The sequence below is a fragment of the Tenrec ecaudatus genome, chromosome X (assembly GCF_050624435.1).
Source record: "Tenrec ecaudatus isolate mTenEca1 chromosome X, mTenEca1.hap1, whole genome shotgun sequence".
Lineage (NCBI taxonomy): Eukaryota > Metazoa > Chordata > Mammalia > Afrosoricida > Tenrecidae > Tenrec > Tenrec ecaudatus.
In genome coordinates this window covers 78,903,393-78,924,042 of record NC_134548.1, presented here as the reverse complement: position 1 = coordinate 78,924,042, position 20,650 = coordinate 78,903,393, and the positions used below count along the sequence as shown (strand labels likewise).

General features: G+C 47.9%; 1 protein-coding gene across 1 annotated transcript; it reads right to left on the bottom strand.

Moving 5' to 3' along the window:
• Positions 1-8,616: 8,616 nt before the first annotated feature.
• GDPD2 (glycerophosphodiester phosphodiesterase domain containing 2) lies at positions 8,617-19,567 on the bottom strand. The gene is made up of 16 exons (XM_075538756.1): positions 19,342-19,567; positions 17,678-17,782; positions 17,293-17,396; positions 16,899-16,992; positions 16,636-16,695; positions 16,284-16,382; positions 16,022-16,115; positions 15,732-15,877; positions 15,531-15,613; positions 15,267-15,417; positions 12,789-13,010; positions 12,427-12,575; positions 10,711-10,858; positions 10,488-10,570; positions 10,213-10,241; positions 8,617-9,339 (listed from the first exon to the last, which is right to left on the bottom strand). The coding sequence occupies exons 2-16, from the start codon at positions 17,768-17,770 to the stop codon at positions 9,287-9,289; spliced, it is 1,608 nt and encodes a 535-aa protein (XP_075394871.1). The 5' UTR covers positions 17,771-17,782; positions 19,342-19,567; the 3' UTR covers positions 8,617-9,286.
• Between the last annotated feature and the right edge of the window lie 1,083 nt (positions 19,568-20,650).

The following is a 20,650-nucleotide window of genomic DNA, read 5'->3' as shown; positions in this document are numbered from 1 at the left end:
GCCTTTAAGACCACAGATACTGTATATTTTAATAGCCAGTCACTACATTTGCTTATGCACCCATTTTGTCTTCAGCAATGTGTCAGGAAGGTGAGTATCATATAATGCCACCTTATTAGAACAAACCATTCTTGTACTAAGTGAGGTAAGATTTAAGTAGAGGCCTAAAGCCCATCTGTAGAAGGAATCTTAAACAGGTTGTTCAGAGTAAACCTGACTCACTGAAAAGGTGACCTTTGAATAATAGCAGAGGCAAGGAAGTGAGTTATGCATATATCTGGCAGAATTATACACCTGACAAAGGATCCAGCCAATGTAAAAATCTAGATTAGGAGTTGTGATAGGTAGGTTTATTGTGCCAATCTTGCCAATAGGAACGTGTGGGATTAGTAAGGTCGCAGTTTGATTGGAGGGCAAAGAGATAAATGGCTTGGCAAGGCCCACCCCTCTCTCTCTTGCTCTCTGATGATCCGACCAGTGTGCGCTGGCTTTATCTAGTTCTCTGCCTCAACTTGTGAGCTACACTACCTGTGGGACAAGCTGTGGATTGTGTCACTGAAGGTTGAGGTTCCTTCGAGACCTGCTTTGCCACACTGCTGGTATGTACATCACTTGAGCTTGAGGCTGGTGGATCCTGTCCTCTTTCAATGATTGAGTTCAATATCCCATCCAGTTGTGCGTCACTAAGTTCCTGAGCTGCTGTTTGTGACCTGCCCTGCTGTTTGCTGCCTGTGAAAGGACTGCCTGCATTGCCCAGGGGAAGACTCAGCTGTCTGCTTCCTTGCCCTTGGATCCAGCAGTCCTTGAGAGTTGAAGGACTTCCAGTATATTATCTGTTCCACATAAGTGAGTTGAATTATACCCTCTGTACTGCTGCGTGGACGAATTGGCTATTATGTTCCTTTTTGCTGTATAAATCTATATATCTAGCTAGTTATCATCATAAATTCCCTGGTTTTGTTTCTCTAGAGAACCTGTCTAACACAATTGGTACCAGGAGTGGGGTTCTAGATAAACAAGATCATAAATATGGGCTTCTCAAATTGACTCCCCAGCCTGATTAGGCTTAATTAACAGCACTGATAATGCTATCTTTGCCCCTAAAGGCATGGATCTGTCTGCCACTATTACTAGACAGGGTGGTGTGAATCCATGGTGTGAAGTCACGGAGCTAATATCCACAGTATCACCACCAATAGATGAAGTGCTGGTGAGAGGAGAAGCTCTGGATGATCGTGTGTTTGATATTTTCCAAAAAGAGAGTGCCCTGAAGATATACGTTTCACGACAACGATAGGATCAAGTTTGTGAAGTGGGCCCCAGCACTTCTGAAAACTCCTATAACTGCTATTTTATGTACGCCAGCATTAACAGTGGGCCCTGCCCTAAGTGAACTCCGATATTTGCCTACAATGGGGCTGATTGGGCCCTGTGGTGGTAGGAGGCAGGTGTCAGCACTGCATCAACAGAGATGAGGTGGATGTGGTTATCGTAATGTATAGCAAAGTTTCCATAGTAATTAAAGCAACCTGTTTCATGTGGACTTATGGCATTGGATATTTAGTCACGGTGTACCTAGGAGTGAAATACATGGGAAACCTACTAAGTGTTTATGTGATCTATACAGGCAGAAGGATGCTAGATCAGGTGAACAGCAGACTAGAGAGCCACGATGGTTCAATCCGTTCCCAGACCTAAGCCAGCTTACAGACCCACAACCCCTTGAATAAGGGGAAGGCTGGGTCCCTTGGAAGAAGGACCCTGTTACATCACCAAAGGTTTATACTGTTAATCTTTCTTCGAGCCTTCCCCAAAGAGACCTGTGGCCTTTCACAAGAGTGACTAATCATTGGGAGGAAAGGAAATAATCACACTTTTAAGGGATTGCTGGAGAGTGGCTCTGAACTGACACTAATTCCACCAAGAGACCCAAACTGTTTTGAAGGTCTGCCAGTCAGAGTGGGGGGCATATGGAGGTTTAGTTATTGATGGAGTTTTAGCTCAGGTATGCCTCACTGTGGGCCCAGTAGGACCCCGAACCCATCCTGTCATTATTCCCCCAGTTCCTGAATGTATCGTTGGAATAGACATACTTAGTAACTAGCAGGACCCCCATATTGGATCCCTGAAATGTGAGATAAGAACTCTTGTGGTAAGAAAGGCTAAGTGGACACCATTAGAACTGCCTTTGCCTAGGAAAAGAGTAAACCAAAAGCAATATCACATTCCTGGAGGGATTGCAGAAATTAGTGCCACCATCAAAGACTTGAAAGACACAGGGGTGACAACAACTTGCTGGGCTGGTGCGATGATCTCCAGGAGGCTGTATATGCTCTAAACCAGCAGCCAATATATGGTACTCTGTCTCCAATATCCAGGATTTATGGGTCCAGGGACCAAGGGGTGGAAGCTGGTGTGGCACCCTTCTCTATTATTCTTAGTGACCTACTTTCATCACGTTTGCTTCCTGTCCCAGTAACCCTATGCGCTTCAGGCATGGAGGTCCCAGACTCAAAGGAAAGAACTCTCCCACCTGGAAACACAACACTGATTCCACTGAGCTGGCAGCTGAGAATGTCCTCTGGCCACTTTGGGTCCCTCGTGTCTTTGGATCAACAGGTCAGGAAGGGTGTCACTGTACTGAGTGGTGTGATTGATCCTGATTACCAAGGAGAAATCGGACTGGTGCTACATAATGGAGGTAAAGAAGAATCTTTACCTGTCTGGAATCCAGGAGATCCCGTAGGCTGTCTCTTAGTACTACCATGCCCTGTGATTAAAGTAAATGGTAAACTACAGCAACCCAATCCTGATAGGATGTTTAATGTCCCAGACCCCTCAGGAATGAAGGTCTGGGCCATCCTACCAGGCAAAGAACCACAGCCAACTGAGGTGCTGGCCAAGGGCAAAGGAAATATAGAATGGGTAGTAGAAGGTAGTTCTACCTATCAGTTACGACCACATGATCAACTGCAAAAGTGAGGATTTTGATTGTCACTTTACCTTCTTTATATGTGCTTATTGAATATCTTTCCTTTGTTCATGTATAATGTACCAGACACAATTAGATTCACTGGGTTTTCATTTATATGTATGATAGATGCATGATCTTAGGTGTGTGATTGCATTAGTGCCTAGAAATTATATATGGCTAAAGAATTGTATACAGGTGCCAAGATGGCAAGGGGTGGACTGTATAGGTAGGTTTATTGTGCCAACCTGACCAATAGGAACATGTAGGATTAATAAGGTTGCAGTTTGATTGGAGGTCAAAAAGATAAATGACTCTGCAAGGCCCACCTCTCTCTCTCTCTCTCTTGCTCTCTGGTGATCCGACCAGCGTGCAGCTGCGTTAGCTAGTTCTCTGCCTCAACTTGTGAGCTATACTACCTGTGGGACAGCCAACCCATGGATCCTGTCTCTAGAGCTTGAGGTTCCTTTGAGATCTGCTTCACCACACTGCTGGTGTGTACATCACTTGAGTTGAGGCTGGTGGATCCCGCTGTCTTGCATCACTTGAGTTCAATATCCCATCCAGGCCTGCTTCACTAGTCTCCTGAGCTGCTAACTGTTTGTGACCTGCCCTGCTGTTTGCTGCCTGTGGAAGGACTGCCTGCATTGCCTGAGGGAAGACACAGCTCTCTGCTTCCTTGCCCTTGAACCCAGCAGCCCTTGTGAGCTGAAGGACTTCCAGTATATTAACTGTTCCATGAAAGTGAGCTGAACTGTGCCCTCTACACTGCTGTGTGGACTAATTAGCTGTTATATTCCTTCGTGATATATATATATATATATATATATATATATATATATATATATATATATATATATATATATATATATATATATATATATATATATATATATCCTGGTTTTGTTTCTCTAGAGAACCCTACCTAACACATGAGTGAACCTAACTGGTTCAAGGAATGACAAGGACCAGATGACTAGAACTGAGCGAATGGGGTGGAGAATGAGACTTAATTATATAGGGTCTTGTAGACCAGTGAAAACATTATGACTTTACTCCAAAAGAGATGAGAAGCCAGTGAAGGATTTTGAGGAGAACTTACATGATCTGACTTGGCTCTAGCAGGATCATTCTGGCTTCTATGAGGACAATGAGCCTCAGGAAGTGAGAGTGGAAGTAATGAGACTGATCAGGTAGCTACTACAGTGATCCAGGCAAGAGGTAATATGGGCATGGGCCAGGGTGGTAGCCCTGGAAGTGATGAGAAGTGTTTGGATTCTGGATGTATTTTAAAATGTGAATTAACAAGATTGGTTTGTTGACAGATTGGATAGGAGTTGTGATTTCAAGGTTTTTTGGCCAGAGTAATTGAAACGATCAAATTGTCATTTCCTGAAATGAGGTCATTTTTTGGGGGAAAGATCAAACAAACAAACTGGTTGCCATTAAATTGATTCCAACCCCTAGCAACCCTCGGGACAGAGTAGAACTGCCCCACAGGGTTGCCAAGGCTGTATCTTTACAGAAGCTGACTTCCACCTCTTTCTCTGATGGAGTGCCAGGTGGCTTCAAGCTGCTGCCCTTTGGGCTAGCAGCTGAGTGGTTAAGGACTGTTCTACCAGGGCTCTGGAGAAAAGATCACGCGTTCAGATGTTGACACTGAGATTTCTATCTGACACCCAAATGGAGATGAATAGTACAGAGGCCCTGTTACCAAGGTGCTCAGTTATAGAAATGGAAATAAAGGAGATAATTGCAATATCTGTGAAAAGTGTTGATTCAGAAGAGTGCACAGAAAATCAAGTTTTTACCTTTGCTTGTCGGGGAGGGGCAGACGTGGCTTAAGCAAGGCTTCACAAAGGAGATGACGTTTTTAATTTGGTTCTGAGGAGTGACTAGGTGCTCAAAGGGTCTTATTTTCTGTATTTTAGAACCCCATCACAGAGTGGCTGCTCAAATCCGACTCCACTCATCCACTAGCTGTGTGACTTTGGATGTTATTTAATTTCTTTGACCTTCAGTTTCTATGAAATGGAAATAATCATAGGATCATTAATGTAGAACACTGAGCACATGGTGTGGTACATAGTGCGTTAGTGTTATTGTCGCTGAATAGAGGAGTACATGAATAATCTTCGTAAATGACCAAGTCTAGGCTAGCCTGGTGACCAAGTGCACAATATTTTCCACCTGCTCAGCAGTTTGTCAACAGAATGCGCTACACTTCTTTCCTATATCCTAACGGTGGCTCAGAAATAAAATCCCCCTACAACCTTGGTGTCAGAGTGGTAATGCAGTTGGGTTGCTGACTACAAGATCAGCAGTTGGAAACTACCAGCCACCCCGGAGGGAAAAAAAAGAGGCTTTCTATTCCTGTAAAGAATTATAGTCGTGGAACCCCACAGGCAGTTCTACCCTGTCCTATGGGGTCGCTATGAGTTGGAACGGACTCAACGACAGTGAGTCTGGTTTCAGTACAGTCTCTGACCTGCTGGGATTAAAGTGTGCTAAACTTGTAGTGAAAAGAGCCTTGGTGGTGGCCGCACGAGAGAAAGATGCGGCTGGCTGCTTCCATAAGGAATTTTGTCGAAGAAACCCTATGTAGGGTCACTATGGGTCAGAATCCACTTAATGGCAGTGGCTTTTCTTTTCGGTTTTAAGCTTCGAATGAATGGAGACTGTCAAACTGTGCCCTGCACCCTTACCCGAATTGAGTGGTCAAAAAAAAAAAAAAAGCATGTAAAACTGTTAGACTCACAGTAAGCTTCTCACTCTGTAGGCTCTCGGAGAGGCAGACGGGGCTGGGTTGGCAAGTCTGGGAGGAGGTTCTCTAACACTGAGGTGTTTTATAGCATGGGAGTCCCCTTCCCTTCTTACTACTTAGGGCTCCAGCCAGATGTCTCTGGTAGACAGGCGCTCCCTATAGGCGGAGAGCAGCTTCACACCTCTGCAGGCTGCCCTGGTTGCTAGGCAACTGGGCGGCCTGCACAGAGACCGAGCCTGAGATGAAGTTCTGAAGGGAAAATTTTGGAGGAGGAGAGACCATTTCTCTCGCCATCCACCCTCTCTCTCATGCCTTCAGCAGATAGACAGGGTGGAGGCGGCACAGCCTGCTGCTGCTGCTGCCCGATAATCTGGGCTGCTTGAAAGCAGAGCTTCATCAAGTGACCCCAGTCTTTGTGCAGAGAAGGGAGTGCTCTTGCCCCCCAAGCTGTGTGGTTTAGTGGAGTGGGGGCGGGGCACAGAATGGTATTGCTGAAGGCAGAAATTCTTTGCTCTGAATGGGGGTGTTGTGTGAGTATGGATCCTTTATCAATGGGAATTCTAGAGAATTGAACATGGGTGGGAATTATTTGGGGTGGGGATTATTCTAGTAACGTATCAGAACTTTCCCCACCACTCCCCATGTATGGCTTAGAGAACGTCGACTCGAGCCCATTAAAAACAAAAAGGGCCCTGGAATGGCAACACATAAATAATCAATCATACTTCGATGGGGACCCCTAGTTATCTCTACAGTGAAGAGAGTAGAGGTCTGTGCACCCTATGAGGAGGTTCAGAGCCTAGGTAGCAAGCAAGAAAGCAAAAAGAATGGAAGACTGATAAAAGCAGTTTGGCAGCTTCCCAATGTGTGCGATTTGAGAATCCCCAGCCCTGCGCATCCCATGCGAGTGCTATAATGAAGCACATCATCCGTATGCAGGCCCTTAGGAACCAGAAATGCTGTTTTTTTGTTTTGTTTTTGCTCGCAGACCCTGAGAATTAAGGCCCAAGAGTAGTCCTAGGCTGACCAAGGCTGTGGCCACAATTCCTCTACTTGGGAGTTGTCCCTTCCCTCTCAGCTAGTGCGACAGGGACTTGCTTTGTGGCAGATCCTCCAAGTGTTGGCAAGCTAGGGGAAAGCTCTGTAGACTTTCCCCTTACAATTTTATAAGCTAGACATACCAGGCCGAAGTAACTGGCAGCCAGAGAGCACAGGGCCCACCCATGGACTCGGCCTACAATATCTACACAGAGCACAACCGCAGCAGCAGCATCTTGCTCTGTGTGCTTTCAAACTGAATTGGGTTGGGACTGTGCCTCGGCTCTATTAATAGCCCCCTAGCCCAGCCTGTTAGCCCCAAACCCGCATGCTAGAAGCTGTGAGTCAGCAGCTAAAAATAATGGAGAGCAATAGCACCCGGACCCTATTGAGCAGCTCCCCTGGCCCTCTGCCTCAAGTCTCAGGTGCAGGGTCTCATAGAGGATGAATATGCCACAGCTGTCCAGTTCTCCTGGGGACAGAGTAAGGACTTGCAGTGGCAGGCCCAGGGCTGGGGTACCCAAAGTTAAGGGGTAAGGCTGGACCCTGGAGGTCTCAGCATTGTGGCGTGGACACTGAGATGAAAAGACTAAGGACCTGAGAGCTGGGAGACTGGGGGTGTGCGGTGGAGCTGGTCTTGGTGACATCAGGAGACGAGGGGAGGAAGAGGCTGTAGGGCTGCGAAGCTGTAAGACTTGGAGGGGCCATCAAAGCAGGGGTAGGCAGAGGAAGCTATGTTGAACGGTGAGCGGTTAGCAGGGTCTGATGGACTGGGAGCGCCCAAAGGCCTGAATGAGGGGCGGAAGCGGGGCGAGGGGATGGGGTGGGAGTAGAGAAAACTAAGGAAATGCAGATTGAAAAGGCAGTGTGGGAAGACCTGTCCAGTACAAAGCAGCATTGACCCCTTCACCGCCCCTCCCCCCATGGAGTGTCTCCCGCCTCCTCGCCAGCGGCACGCCAGTGCCCCCACGCACTAGGGCCAGCTGCAAGCCCGGTATGTTGGTGTGTAGGTGTATGCGTGTGTGTGCTCAAGGCGGACGCGGGGCGGCGCGAGAAGCGGTGAGACGCTGGAGGAGGAGGGGGCGGGAACACAAATTTAAGCCCCCCACCCCTACCCCTGGGCAATGCAAGGACCGGAAATGACTGTGGGCATTCTGGGAACTGTAGTTCTCTTGGCTCCCCCTGCAACGGAGGTGGTCGGGTCATGTACGGAGGCTCGGATGCTGCTCCATTTCAGTCTGAAAAGAGCGTTTGGGAACGGAATCTCTTGACCTTGCCAACGCCTTCATTTGATATCGTGTAGGGACCCAAACCAGGACAGATGTTGGTGCAGTGGGAACTGTAGGGTCAACCATGAAATCCTGTTGCCTCACTTTGCCTTAAGGGAACCCCATCCCAAGGCCAGCTCACCTCATCTGCTTAGCCCAGGCACCCAAATGTGGCGGACACACTAAGGAACTTGCTTCTCTAAGGGGTGGGGGGAGGCCGGAAACAGACCCTGTGCGCAGTTCAGAGAAGCAAAAACCTGTGGAAATCGGACGGTGCGTCCAGAGTTCGGAGTCAAGGACATTCGTCTCTATTCAGTAAGGGGAACAGGTGGCATACAACAAAATATGACAAAGTGATGCCAGAGAAGGACCTCCTCTTGGGGCCGGTGTCCACAAGGTGGAGCTACAACGCAACTCTGTACAATGCCTTGGCCACCAGGAATGCTCCTGGTGTATGGTTTCTCTCAGGCTTCAGGATTTCGTTGCCTTCGGTTGTTCTTTCCCCATGCCCAGCCCATGAATCGCCCCAGAGTGACCCTCCCTCCCCATGCCATGTCACATCCAACTCTAGAAAGGAGGGGCATCCTCCCCCCAGTCCCAGCACTGAACAGATTATTCTGTGACCCAACAGGAATGAAATTCATTGAATAGCAGGTTAACAGACACGGTACAGGAACCAAATTTTTCTTGAAGAAAAGACTGTGAACAACACAAAAGGCATCTGTAGCCAAGGAATTGCATGACTAGATGGATTCTTTAGCCCCACCCCCACCCCAGCTTCTAGGTCAGAAAGCAGCTAATAGGGATCGGGGAGACAGCACATGGGGTGGGGAAGGCATCCTAATAATTTTATAGTTTTCCAAGAAAGCCCAGTCACTCTTCCCAGATGTCCCACCCCTGACACACCCCGTGCCTTCTTCACAAGAACATGAACACACAGGTCTAGAACATTATCTTGGCAGTCTTTCTTTCACGTCTTCTGTTTTAGTTTCATCTTAGAAGAAACTTCACGCGACTCACTGTCTTCCCAACCACCTCAGGTCCAACCTCCAAAGGGAGTAGATACTATGGTACTTGGGGCTTACCTATCATCTAGGTACAGGATAGCCTCATGATTCAAAACCCCGGATACTAAAATTCCCCCCACCCCAACTGCCTACCCCGGAGATGTCCACCTCAGCCATTCTCCCTTATGGGTAACGCAGATGCCTCAGTTCCAGTTGTTGAGGGGCCAGGGCCGTGAATTTACTCCGTACTAGGACTGTTGATCGTGGTCAGCAGCACTGATGTTTCTAAGCCTGGGTAGGGTAGGGAGAAGGTTGGGTATACTGAGAGGGAGTAAAGGAAAAGCTTTCACTGCCAGAGTTGATTCCAAACCAAAGTGATCCTATAGTACAGAAACTCCTGGGAGCTTCTGAGACCACAAATCTGTATGGGAGTAAAAAGTCTAGTCTTTCTCCCTTGAAGGGGCTGGTGACTTCGAACTGCTGACCTTGTGGTTAGCAGCCCAACTTGTAACCCACTAGCCACCAGAACCAGTGTTCTTCAGGGGAGAGCTAGAGGAGGAGAAAAATGGGGGGGGAGTTTGGAAGAGATGATATATGCAGGGTACAGTATAGCACTGATGAAATACATAGCTGTCTTCTAGTTCTTTTATATTTCCTCCCCCTACTATTAAGTTATTAGCTTTACCTCATTAATCTTCTGAGACCAGTGTATGTTCATGTGTATAATTAAGATCGTTTGATGCATGAAATCCAAGATAGATAAACCCTTCAGAAATAGTAATGGGATTAATGATTTCCTGAGGGTGCAAGAAGGGGGTGGGACAGGAAAGGGGAACCAATAGCAATGATGACTGTATAACTCCACTCAAGGGGAACAGATAACAGAATTGTAGCTGGATAGATACATTGGATGGTGTAAGATATGGCATAATAACAATAATATATGATATAATATGAATTCTTGGGGGGGTCGAGTGGGGGAGGGAAGGGATAAAGGGGAGTTGATAGCAAAGAGTTCAAGAAGAAAGAAAATGTTTTGAAACTGATGGTGACAGCAATTGTACAATTATGCTTGATCTTATTGAATGATGGATTGTTAAAATATCTGTAAGAGCTCCTGATGAAATGATTTTTTTAAATGAGGTGAGGGAAGGGAGTACTTACCAGTTCTTTCTCTCTCTGTAGCACATCTCCTATAGGAAGAAAAGTTTCCCACTGTGAGTTCAGTTATCTTCAAGTAGGTCATTCTGATCCCAGGTTTCCCCATATTGCCTTTCCCAGGTTCAAACCAATTTGGTGATACAAGGGCCTAAGAACCTCAAAGGAATCAGTCAGATCAAACCTCAAGCCACAAGCAACATATCTGATTCCAACTCAACGCCATCAGCAGGGACCTGGGGAGAGTGAGTATTCAGAAAGCGGAGGCACAAGGCACTCACCTTCGGAGGAGAAAGGTCCACAAAAGCAGTAGGGCAGATATACCATTGGTGATGATCCACATCATTAGGTAGGTGTGAGGGGGCTATGGGAATAGGAAAAGGCCTTTGTTGGTGGCAAGATCCCAAAGGGTAGTATATGGGTCGGGAGGGGGGGGAGTGAACAAGAAGGGGATAGAGTTAAAGAGAACTGGGGAATAGAGGAGCGAAGCCCCAGAGCCCTTACAATAAGCCAGATGGGGTAATGCATCTGTTGCAGCAGCTGGCAGTCGTTGGTGGTGACTGAATCCACCCCTGCACACCAGAGTAGGGAGAAGAGCCATGACTTATTCACAACAAATAGGTTCACCGAGACATTATCCTGGTGTAGTGCCCTGTGAAGGTGGGGAAAAAAATCTAGATTCATGGGGCACAAGGAATGGGAGGCAGCTTTCTGTTGGTGCTTGAATCTACATGTTATTACCAAGATAGTATCAGTTTTGCCTTTGCATGCCAGCCTCTAATCCAATGTTAATTTTTTTGTGTAGCTGTACTCTGTTCTCTTGGTGCATTCAAATGTGTCCCTTCCCTTTGTCTTATGACAGCTTTTCAGAGGTCTGAGGAGCAGAGACTATGTCCTGCTGAGTCTTCTCTTTCCAGGCTTAGTTCCTTCAACCGTCACCCTGGGGATCCTTATCATACAAATCTCTTTAATCTCATCATATTCAAATTTATCAATGTCCCTTTTAAAATATGGGGCCTCCATCTGAAGATGATATCCCAGACGAGCCTGGGTGGACCCCTTTGAGTAGAGCAAAGCTATCTCCTTCTGGTCTCTGGTCGCCGCTCCTGCATGAATGTAGTCTAGAATCAGGTTAGTGTTTGACAGTGTCACATCCCACTGATGGCTCACATGTGCACAGTGTTCATTCAAAGGCCTGGGCTTTTTCATACATCTTCCTGCTGATGCCACTGTCTTTGTGCAACAGAGCTACTTTTGAGCCCCAATATAGGGCTTTATATATCTTTCTGCTGCATTTCACCTTGGTGGAATTGGCCCATCCCTTTAAAGCACTTAGACCTAGTTCTATCATCGATTTGCATTGATTCACATCTTTTGGAAACATGATCAGCAGTTGATGTTGACAAGGGCTAGATTGAGGTGACGGCCAAACTCTGTGCCAAGTCTCCTTCCATGGTGACAACTGGGGGAGAAGGCCTTGAAATACTCAGGATAACCCCAAGTGCATTTTCAGAGACCTTGGCAACCACCGATGCTTTGAAGCCCATCTTTTTGATTGGCTGTGTCAGGTTCTGGAAGCTCACCTCTGGGGCTCTCTTGCCTCTCTCTTCTCTGGATCCATCTTCTCTTGCACTAAACTTTTTGTGTAAAATAAAAGCTAAGATCCTTCTTATGGCTTATAAGGTCCTGCCCAGTTTGGCCCTTGCTTTAATCTCCAGTCTCACCTTACCCTTACTCATCAGGCTTCCGTGGCTGCTTTTCCGAAGGTCTTTTCACAGCTCCTTCTGACCATTTAGTTCTCAGCTTGCACATCACTTCTCTAGACACCTTTACTAATATAGGCCCCTGTAGCACTCACTCCAAACCCACTCAAGTCTATGGTATTATTACATCTGTTGTTTTTCATTCAAACACTAGTCACTATCTGAAACGCATATTCTGTTAGTTTGTTCTCTTTTTCACTAGTCCATAAACCCCATAAAAGCAAGGACCTTGGTGATTTTATTCATGTTGTAGCCTCAAAGCCTGTAATAAATTGTGTCTAACACATAGCAAGTACTTAAACAACTTAAATATTTGTTGCATGAGTGAATGAATTAATAGCCTCACTCTCCTGAGTCTAGAGTCACGTTAGTGTTTGTTAATGGTCTTCCTCACCATGAAGTCTCATGTCAACCCCGAAGGTCTTATCTTTCTGCACTCACATCCTCTGGAACTCACTTGAGATCCAACAATGGCAGGTGTTGGTAGGGGAGGTTGAGAAATTGGGGTCTCTCAGTTGTGTTGGCTCCATGATGTCCATATATCTGGCGCATTCTGGGGGCCCGTTGCTGGACATTGGCCCGATTTTCATCTGGTAGCCAAAAGACCTGTGGTTCAGGGAAGATGGGAATGAAGCCGGAGAAGACACAGGGATTCCATGGCTAGGGCAAGGTAAGAGACATTTCGCTGTAGAATGGGGTATATGAGTTCAGCAGGGCTCTCTTTGGGGCTGAGAGCAGTCCCCAAATCATCACCAGAGCTTAGGGAAGGCAAGTGAGGAGCGGGGTGAAGGAGGGCCATTGGGGTCTTGGCAACATCACCATGGCTTGGGGCACTCTTGTACTCAGCACAGTCTCCAGTGTCTGGTTTACAAAGGTATCATGGTATGTGTGGTTTCGTGGGGGGCGGCGCAAGTCAAACATGATGGAGAGGTTGAGGTTCGCAGCTTCCTTCAATAACTCCTCCAATGCTGGCACTGTCTGATTTTCAGCTTCTTTCCAATCGGGGCCTGATAATTTCTTGGCCCCCCAGAAGGGCTGTCTCTATAAGAAGAAAAAGATGTTTACAAACAAGAAGATAAGACAAGTATTTCAGTATCCAAAAAAAGCCTCCATCTTTACCATCTTAACTCATTTTCCCCACTTAGTATTTAGTTTCTGTCCACTTCTACATCGGCCTTTCTGAAAACTGTGGCCTTCTTCCAGACCCTGTAATATCTTTATTTGGTGACGTCAAGATCCTGTGCTGTGGGAACTGATGACAAGGACCTACATATGACCCCCTCCTTGGGGGACAGACAACAGGAAAATGGGTGAAGGGAGACATCGGACAATGTAAGACATGACACAATAATAATAGTTTATAAATTATCAAGGGCTCATGAGGGAGGAGGGAGCGGGGAAGGAGGGGAAAATATGAGGAGCTGACATCTAGGGCTCAAGCAGAAAGCAAATGTTTTGAGAATGATGAGGGAAACAATGTACAAATGTGCTTGACGCGATGGATATCTGTATGGGTTATGATAAGAGTTGTATGAGCGCCCAATAAAATGATTTTAAAAAATCCTACGCTGCAAGTTTTCTAAATACCCCCTTCCACTACACCTTCGCTTTGGTTTCATGGTGACTTCTGTGATTCTGAGCCCTTGGTTTCCTCCAAATTCCTTAGCCTCTTTGTGGCCATACCTTTAACTTCAAGTCATGGTTCATCCACAACTTGAATTAACTACTTTTCCACAGCACTTTCAATTCCCTTACTGCCCTGTCCGCGCTACAAATCCCAAACTCGCAATTCAGTTCTGCAATTTGTCTTTTGTACTCCTACAATTAGAGACGGGGAGAGGTCTGCTACTGGCCACTGCCATGGACAGAGAACACATTGTGGAATGTTGTTACCTCAGCCCAATTTTAAAATCTCAGTTCTGCTTAGTAATCCTTTCACTGAAAACCAAACCCACTACCATTCAGTCTATTCCAACGTAGCATCCCTACATTGCTTTGTGGTTTCTGTGACTGTACTTTGTTACAGGGAAGATAGTCTCATTTTCCTCCAGCACACAGAGGAGCTGGTGGGTTTGAACTGCTGACCTTGAGGCTAGCAGCCCATTTAATGCCTAACCCATAATGCCAATCCTTTTAGCTCTTCTTAATTCCCCCCGTTTCTCATTCTAACCCTCGAGCCACTCCACAGGAGAAAGATGAGCTGGAATCTACTCAATGGCAATGAATTTGGTTTGGGTTTCTCTCTTTCCCTCCAGTGAGCCTTTGCCATTATCCTCGGCACAGTCCCCTTACCTGCTTACAAATGAAAGTGTTCTAAGTACTTGATATGCATTAATTTATTTAATCCTCCTACTATCCCCAAAAGGCAATTACTGCAATTATTCCCATTTACATTTGAGAAAATCGAGGCATAAGAGATTAAGGAAATGTTGTTCAGGGCTAAGCAGTTAGTAAATGGTGGGACTAGAACTCAGACCGAGGTAGCCCTTGCTTTGAAATTCTCTGTTGTACAATCATATATAGAGTTAAATGGGGGGGGGGGAATTACAAAAGAGTGTGAATAGCATAGTGATTCTGTACGAAAATTTAAAAGTTCCATATGCATATATATTCAACCGTTAACGGAGTACTTCAGAAGGTTTGGGTTATAGGGAACATTTCAATTTCTACATTTCTTTCATCTTTTCCTTTTTTGACAATGAACATGTATTACTTTTGTAATCAGGAAAAGAGGAACTGAAAAAATTGAGTCTCTTAAATATTTTTCTTCATCTGCTGTACTAATGCCTACATTTTCATTGAAAGCCCTTCAAGACCAGGTCTCTGCTCCCACCACCTCCGTGATTTTCATCTTCCAATTATACTGAGCTACTTTCTGTTCCCTGGAAACACATATTCATATACTTCTGGGCTTTATACCTGCTTTCCCTCTAACTACATGCCCCTTTCTCATCCTTGTCAAAAAGGCTATAATTTGATTTTTTTTTTTTGTTCAGGCATCCTCTCCTCTGTGAAACCACACTCTGATCTCTCTCTCTCTCTCTCTCTCTCTCTCTCTCTCTCTCTCTCTCTCTCTCTCTCTCTCTCTCTCTCTCTCTCTCTCTCACACACACACACACACACACACACACCCTGGTACATATCTTTATTGCTCTAGGTTTCATATTCTTCTAATAGCTTGCTGCATGGGAGTGACTTGACGGCAGAGAATGCACGTCTATGGACTCAGCAAATGCTTATCAATGGAATGAACTCTGCCCCTCCAGGTGGCTGCCTCTCCTCAGAGGCTTCCCTCACCTCTAGGAACCAAGTCCCAGCATTGAGTCTCTTCAATTCAGACCAGGAGAAGTCGCTGCTGTGAGCTGTGATTCGGTCTGGGAACACAGAGGCCACGTTCGTGGTCCTACTCAGTTGCTCATCATGCATGAGGAAGGGAACCCCGTCAGAGCTGAGGGCACAAGGTGTGTCAGAGGAGCAAGCTCTAGGGCTGATAGCCATTTCCTGAGCTCTCCTTATATGTCCCTCAGCTTCCCAGTTTCACCAACCCCAAGCCGCCCTCACCTGACCATCACATCTGTCTCAAACACAGTAGCTCCACATTCCGCAGTCTTCCGCAAAGACATTAAAGTGTTCTCAGGAGCCAGCTGGGAAAGGGAATCAGTGAGGAGGTAGCGGGGAAAGGCAGAAGATTAGAATTCATAGGTCTGGTTGTTGCAGCCTGGAAGGGCTGATCACCCTCCCAGCATTTTGCTTAACACTTACCATTGGGGCCCCTCGGTGGCCCACCAGCCCAGGCTTAGGGGGTAAGTCTCTGGGTTTCATGATGCAGGGTGAGGAGATGAAGAGGGGGGCCAGATAGATGGCGAAGGTGACTCCAAAAAATGAGAGCAGTAGCAGAATCTTGGGTCCTGTGGGGAGGGGTGACAGGCTATGGAGAAAGGGCAGTGAGTGACCTCTAGGGCAGAAAGCAGGAGGTTGGGGCAGAGAACGTGGACAGCAGGAGGGAGAAGCATTATAGCCAGTGAGGACTTGGGGGGAAGTGGGCTTGATACCTTTTTTATGGACACGGTAGAAGATATCAGCCACAGACCAGGCCAGGAGTGTGATTCCGGCCACTGCTCCAATATGGAGGAATGGGGCTGTGGCCTGTGGATAAGAGTTGGTGAAAAGGGGTCTTCTTACTGGTAACCATCCTTCTCCTCCTGTTTGGAGGTCAGAGCTTCTGACAATCTTGGGGGACCAGGGTGCAAGTTGCTTTCTGAGGTTGTTTGTGGGCAAAGGCTCTCATTTGGGAATTAGGGATCAGCCACTTACCTGTAGTGACAGACGTAAGCTGCCCCACTCCTGCCGCCATTGGATATCCAGTCCCACGAGGCCAGTGGCCACAAGAAGCATAATGAGGAACAGCAGTATCTGGGGGATCAAGGATGACTTGAGCCTTTTTTGTCAACCTAAGGACATAGCTACCTGTGTTGTCCCCTCACTCTATGGAGACAGGACCCGTCTCTTCCCCTGACTCACTCACTGCCCTCCTTTCCAACAAATATGTATTGGGCTAGGCTCTTAAGCTAGATCCTATAGATATAACAACGAAGCCCTTGACACATAGCCAGACAAACCCTGGGCCCTAGTGGTTCTTTCTCCTGAGCCCCCATCTTTACTATACCTTGTGGAGACTGTGCAGATGCAGAGGCTGTCCGCAGAGTTGCAAGAATAGGGCCAGGAGCTAGGGGAAGAGGGTGATTAAAGTAATCAGGTCACCAAGAGAGGGCAAGGTTACTAAGGTGGGCTTCCCAGGATGATACTTGCCTCCCACACCAAAATTAGCTCCCTCCCCTCATTGGTTAGGGTTAGAATAAGAGGGTAGAGCTGGGCAGAAAGAATGAACTAGGGGTTTAGGCGAGTTGCCACCTCCCACCCCTGACTCACCAATAGTAGGGATGCATATGTGACCAGTAGAGAGATGACCAACAAGAATACCAGGGACCAGTCCATCCAGTGTCCCCAATGGTGAAATAGAAATCTGTGGGAGGGGAGGAGGTGCCCAATGAGGGGAAGGCTGTCAACAGTGACCTAATAGGTAGCTGGTAGGTAGCTCTAGAAGGACTAGAAGGGAGTGATGGGAAAGTCCTTCATGGGGCCAGGGGCTCTAAAGATGGGGAAGATTTTGTAGAGGGATTTTCCAGGGAGATTGGGTTGGGGGGGGCAGGGCAGGGCTGAGGGATAACTTATGATAGGGGTGAAGTACCCAGGGGTCCCAGGATGGATAGTAGGGTAATAACATGTCTGCTGAGGAAAGGGGGGGTCAGGGTTCATGACACACTCATTGAAGTTGTGCAGGTCATTGAGAAGGATGAGCCCGATGTACAGCCAGCCCAGGGAGAGGAGGAAGGTGAAGAAGAGTAGGCCAAACCAGATACAGTCACACTGCAAAGGGGCAGGAGAGAAGCTTGCAGTCAATTCTCATTTTCAAGCCAGAAACCCCTATACATGGCAGCTTAAGGGAGCTTCCTGCCTTGTGTGAGTCACTCTGTTTGGAGGATGGCTTTTTCCATATTGGAGGGTGATTTTCTTCCTGGAGAAAGGGAAGTCCGTAACCCCACCCCCGACCCCCACGCCCCAGGTACCTATGAACCCAATTGTCCTTTCTCCCATTTGATTGACTTCTGCCTTCTACCTTCCAGCCTTCCCTTCCATCCCTACTCTACCTTGCTGGTTTGGGGGGATTGCTTCCAGTGGCAGCTATACAGGCAGTGGAGGCACTGGGTCCAGATGGAGCTGCTTCTTGAGGATTCAGCCATGATGGTGAAGGCCTGGGGAAAAGAACACTGGGCTGTCAGAGACCCTGACAAAGCGCAGACGTTAGTCTCCCTCCCAGTATATCTGAGGAACCCAAGGCATAGGCTACGGACAGCAACAGAGGTCAAGGAAAGCCAGAGCGCCAAATTAGATGGGGAAGTGAGCATCCCTGGCTCCAAGCCTTGTACCGGAGAACAATCTCCAGGCTCTCTCTTCCACCTTAGTCTTGATACCTGGAAAGTTAAATGGACGCTAGGAAGCCCTGCCCCTTAACAGACACCCCTTCTTTCTAAATCTTCCCCATTTAATAGTATTAAGCTCTGGGGACAGAGTGCTTGCCCTGAGTAGGACAAGCTCAGCTCAGCAAGTAGAGGCTTATCCAGCCAAGCATGAGAAGTGGCATGAAGAGGAACCTTCCACTTCAGGAAGCAGGAGTAACGAAGCAGATACTCCAGTTCTGACTGGGGCCCATGGAGTTGGCCAGTTGCTATGGATACAGAGATTACACACATCACAAAACCCAGCCCGAAAATTTTTCTGTCTTCACCTGCTAGGGGGTAGGAGGCACTGGCAACAAGACAAAACACTTTTGGGGGTGGCTTTCTGGATCACCCCCACTTTCTAAAGGAACCTCTTTCCTACCCAAGCACCCTTAGGAAATCCCAACCCTCAGCTCGCCTAGTCCCTTCCTGCTCTGTCATCCCTTAACCCCAACCAGGAACCTATTCTCCACCTTCCTCCTCTCTGGGGCCCCACCCTTTGAGTTAGCTTCGGTGAAAGTACGGAACATGTAGGGCAGGGTGTGTATGCTTGGGGAGGTGTGGTTGTCTTGGGGCTGGGGATACATGGACCTTGTGTTTCTGGATCTGAGTTGGAGCCAATTTACTGATCCCTAACCTGGCCTGAGTAATTATGATTCGATATGAGCAGGTACGTGATTTGTATCCGCCTATGTTTGCATATGTGTATAAGTGGCTGTCAGTACAACTGTCTAGGTGATTGAGAATACACAAGAGCCCCAGTAGGACTGTGATACATGTGTTGGTCAGCTAACTGAAAGACTGGTGGTTTAAAACCATCACCTGCTCCAAGGGAGAAATGTGGGGCTATCTGCTCCTGTAAAGATTTAGTCTTGGAAATCCTGTATAAAGTCTCTGAGTCGGAATAAACTTGATGACAGTGGGTTTGAGTATACAAAGGAACCCTTGGATACAATTGGAGTGAGAGAGGCGGGTATCCTAAAGGACACAACCTCTTCTTCTCTGGGCTACCCGGTGCAGTAAGCCCCTTGGGCAGAACGGCATGGCAGGCAGGAAATTGCTCCGGAAACTTCACTATTGATCCCATGCTCACCTTGGGTAAGGAGAGCTAGAGTAGGGGGTTAAGGGTGGGCAGGTAGGAATGGAAGAAAGGGTGAGGGAGGGAAACCTTTTCCTTCGGAGACCCCTCACAAACACCATTATTAAAGGGAGGCTCCTGACTCTTCCTAGCCCAGGACTGGGTTGCTGTAGCCCCCACTTCCTTTAGGTCCTTCCCCTCTGCTCCCGCCACAGCCTTCCAGAGTCCCACCTACCTCCAGGAGCTCTTTGCAGGACGGGGTCTGGGAGCTCGGGAGAGGTGCGGCAGTCCTGGATCCTGAGCCTTATGGTCCCTGCAGGTTGTTGCCAGTCTCCGACTCTGCCCCTCCAGACTGGAACCCCCAGCCTGCCCAAGCCCTCACACCTCTTTTCAGCGGTAACTCTGCTCTGCACTGCTTCCCAGCTCCTCTCTGAGTTGTCTGCCTCCTCCCTCTTCCAGTCCTTAGCTCAGCCCCACCAGTAAAAAACAGGTGGCACTGATGCCACCTATAGGAGACTGTGTGCGTCCTCTCGGAAGGCTTGCAGCTGCTCTAGGGCCGGTGCCCAGTTGGGTGGGAAGATGGGAGGGAGGAAGGGGGCGGAGTGCAGATCTGCTTCTTCACTTGCTGTCCATCAGGGGACTGGGGTGAGGAATTCCTTTGTGCAGCCTTCCCCCATCCTTCCTCTGGTTCCCCTCCCAGTCACAGGAGGGCTTTGTCCTGGCTCAAGGAAGAGATGGCTGAGGGCGGGAAGCTGGGGACACACAACTCTGCAACTTGGCATTGAGAAGGGGCCCAGCTGCCCCCTGGGAGGGGTGTGTGTGTATGTGTTTGCTCCAGCAGTGCGCACGCGCGCGCACACACACACACACACACTCACATCTAGTCTCAAGCTCCTTGGGGGTATACGTTCCATTTATTAGACAGAGTTCGAAGCTATTTCCTGAACTCCGGGCAGCAAGTTGCTTTGTTCCCCACGGGCCTACAGGATCCCAGCAGCTCCCCCCTTTCCGCATCCCTCCAAACAGGAGCTGCTCATGGAGGATACATCTGGGCTTTCAGCACTCCTGTGTCCTTGTTCCTAAGGCTCCAAGAATCCTCTGAGGTGTTTATCTGCTAGGCTTCCTGAGTTTTAGAAGGTGATCTATGAAAGACGTTGCTGCACATCAGTAGCAGAGGGCTGGCTGGAGAGCTGTAGCCTAAGCAGCTCAGCTGACAGGGCTGGTGGAATTGCTCCCCCGCCCTCCACTCTTTTGACTGACTCCAAATCGAGGGGCTAGCAGGGTTGGCGGGAATGACAATCTTCTTTGGGGATCCGCCAGTTTGCCCCCCCCCCCCCACTCAGTGGCTTTAGAACGGCGAGAAAGAGACTAGCTCTCTAATGCCAGGAGCTGCTCCCTTCCCCCTCTGTCCTCCCATTGTATCCAGGGGCTCTATTTGGCAATGGGGGAGACTCACTTGCTCCCTCTGCATTAAAATGCAAAGAGAAGCTGGGCTGCACCCTGGCTGGAGGCCCCAGAGGGCTGCCAGGTCACCTAATCCTCCT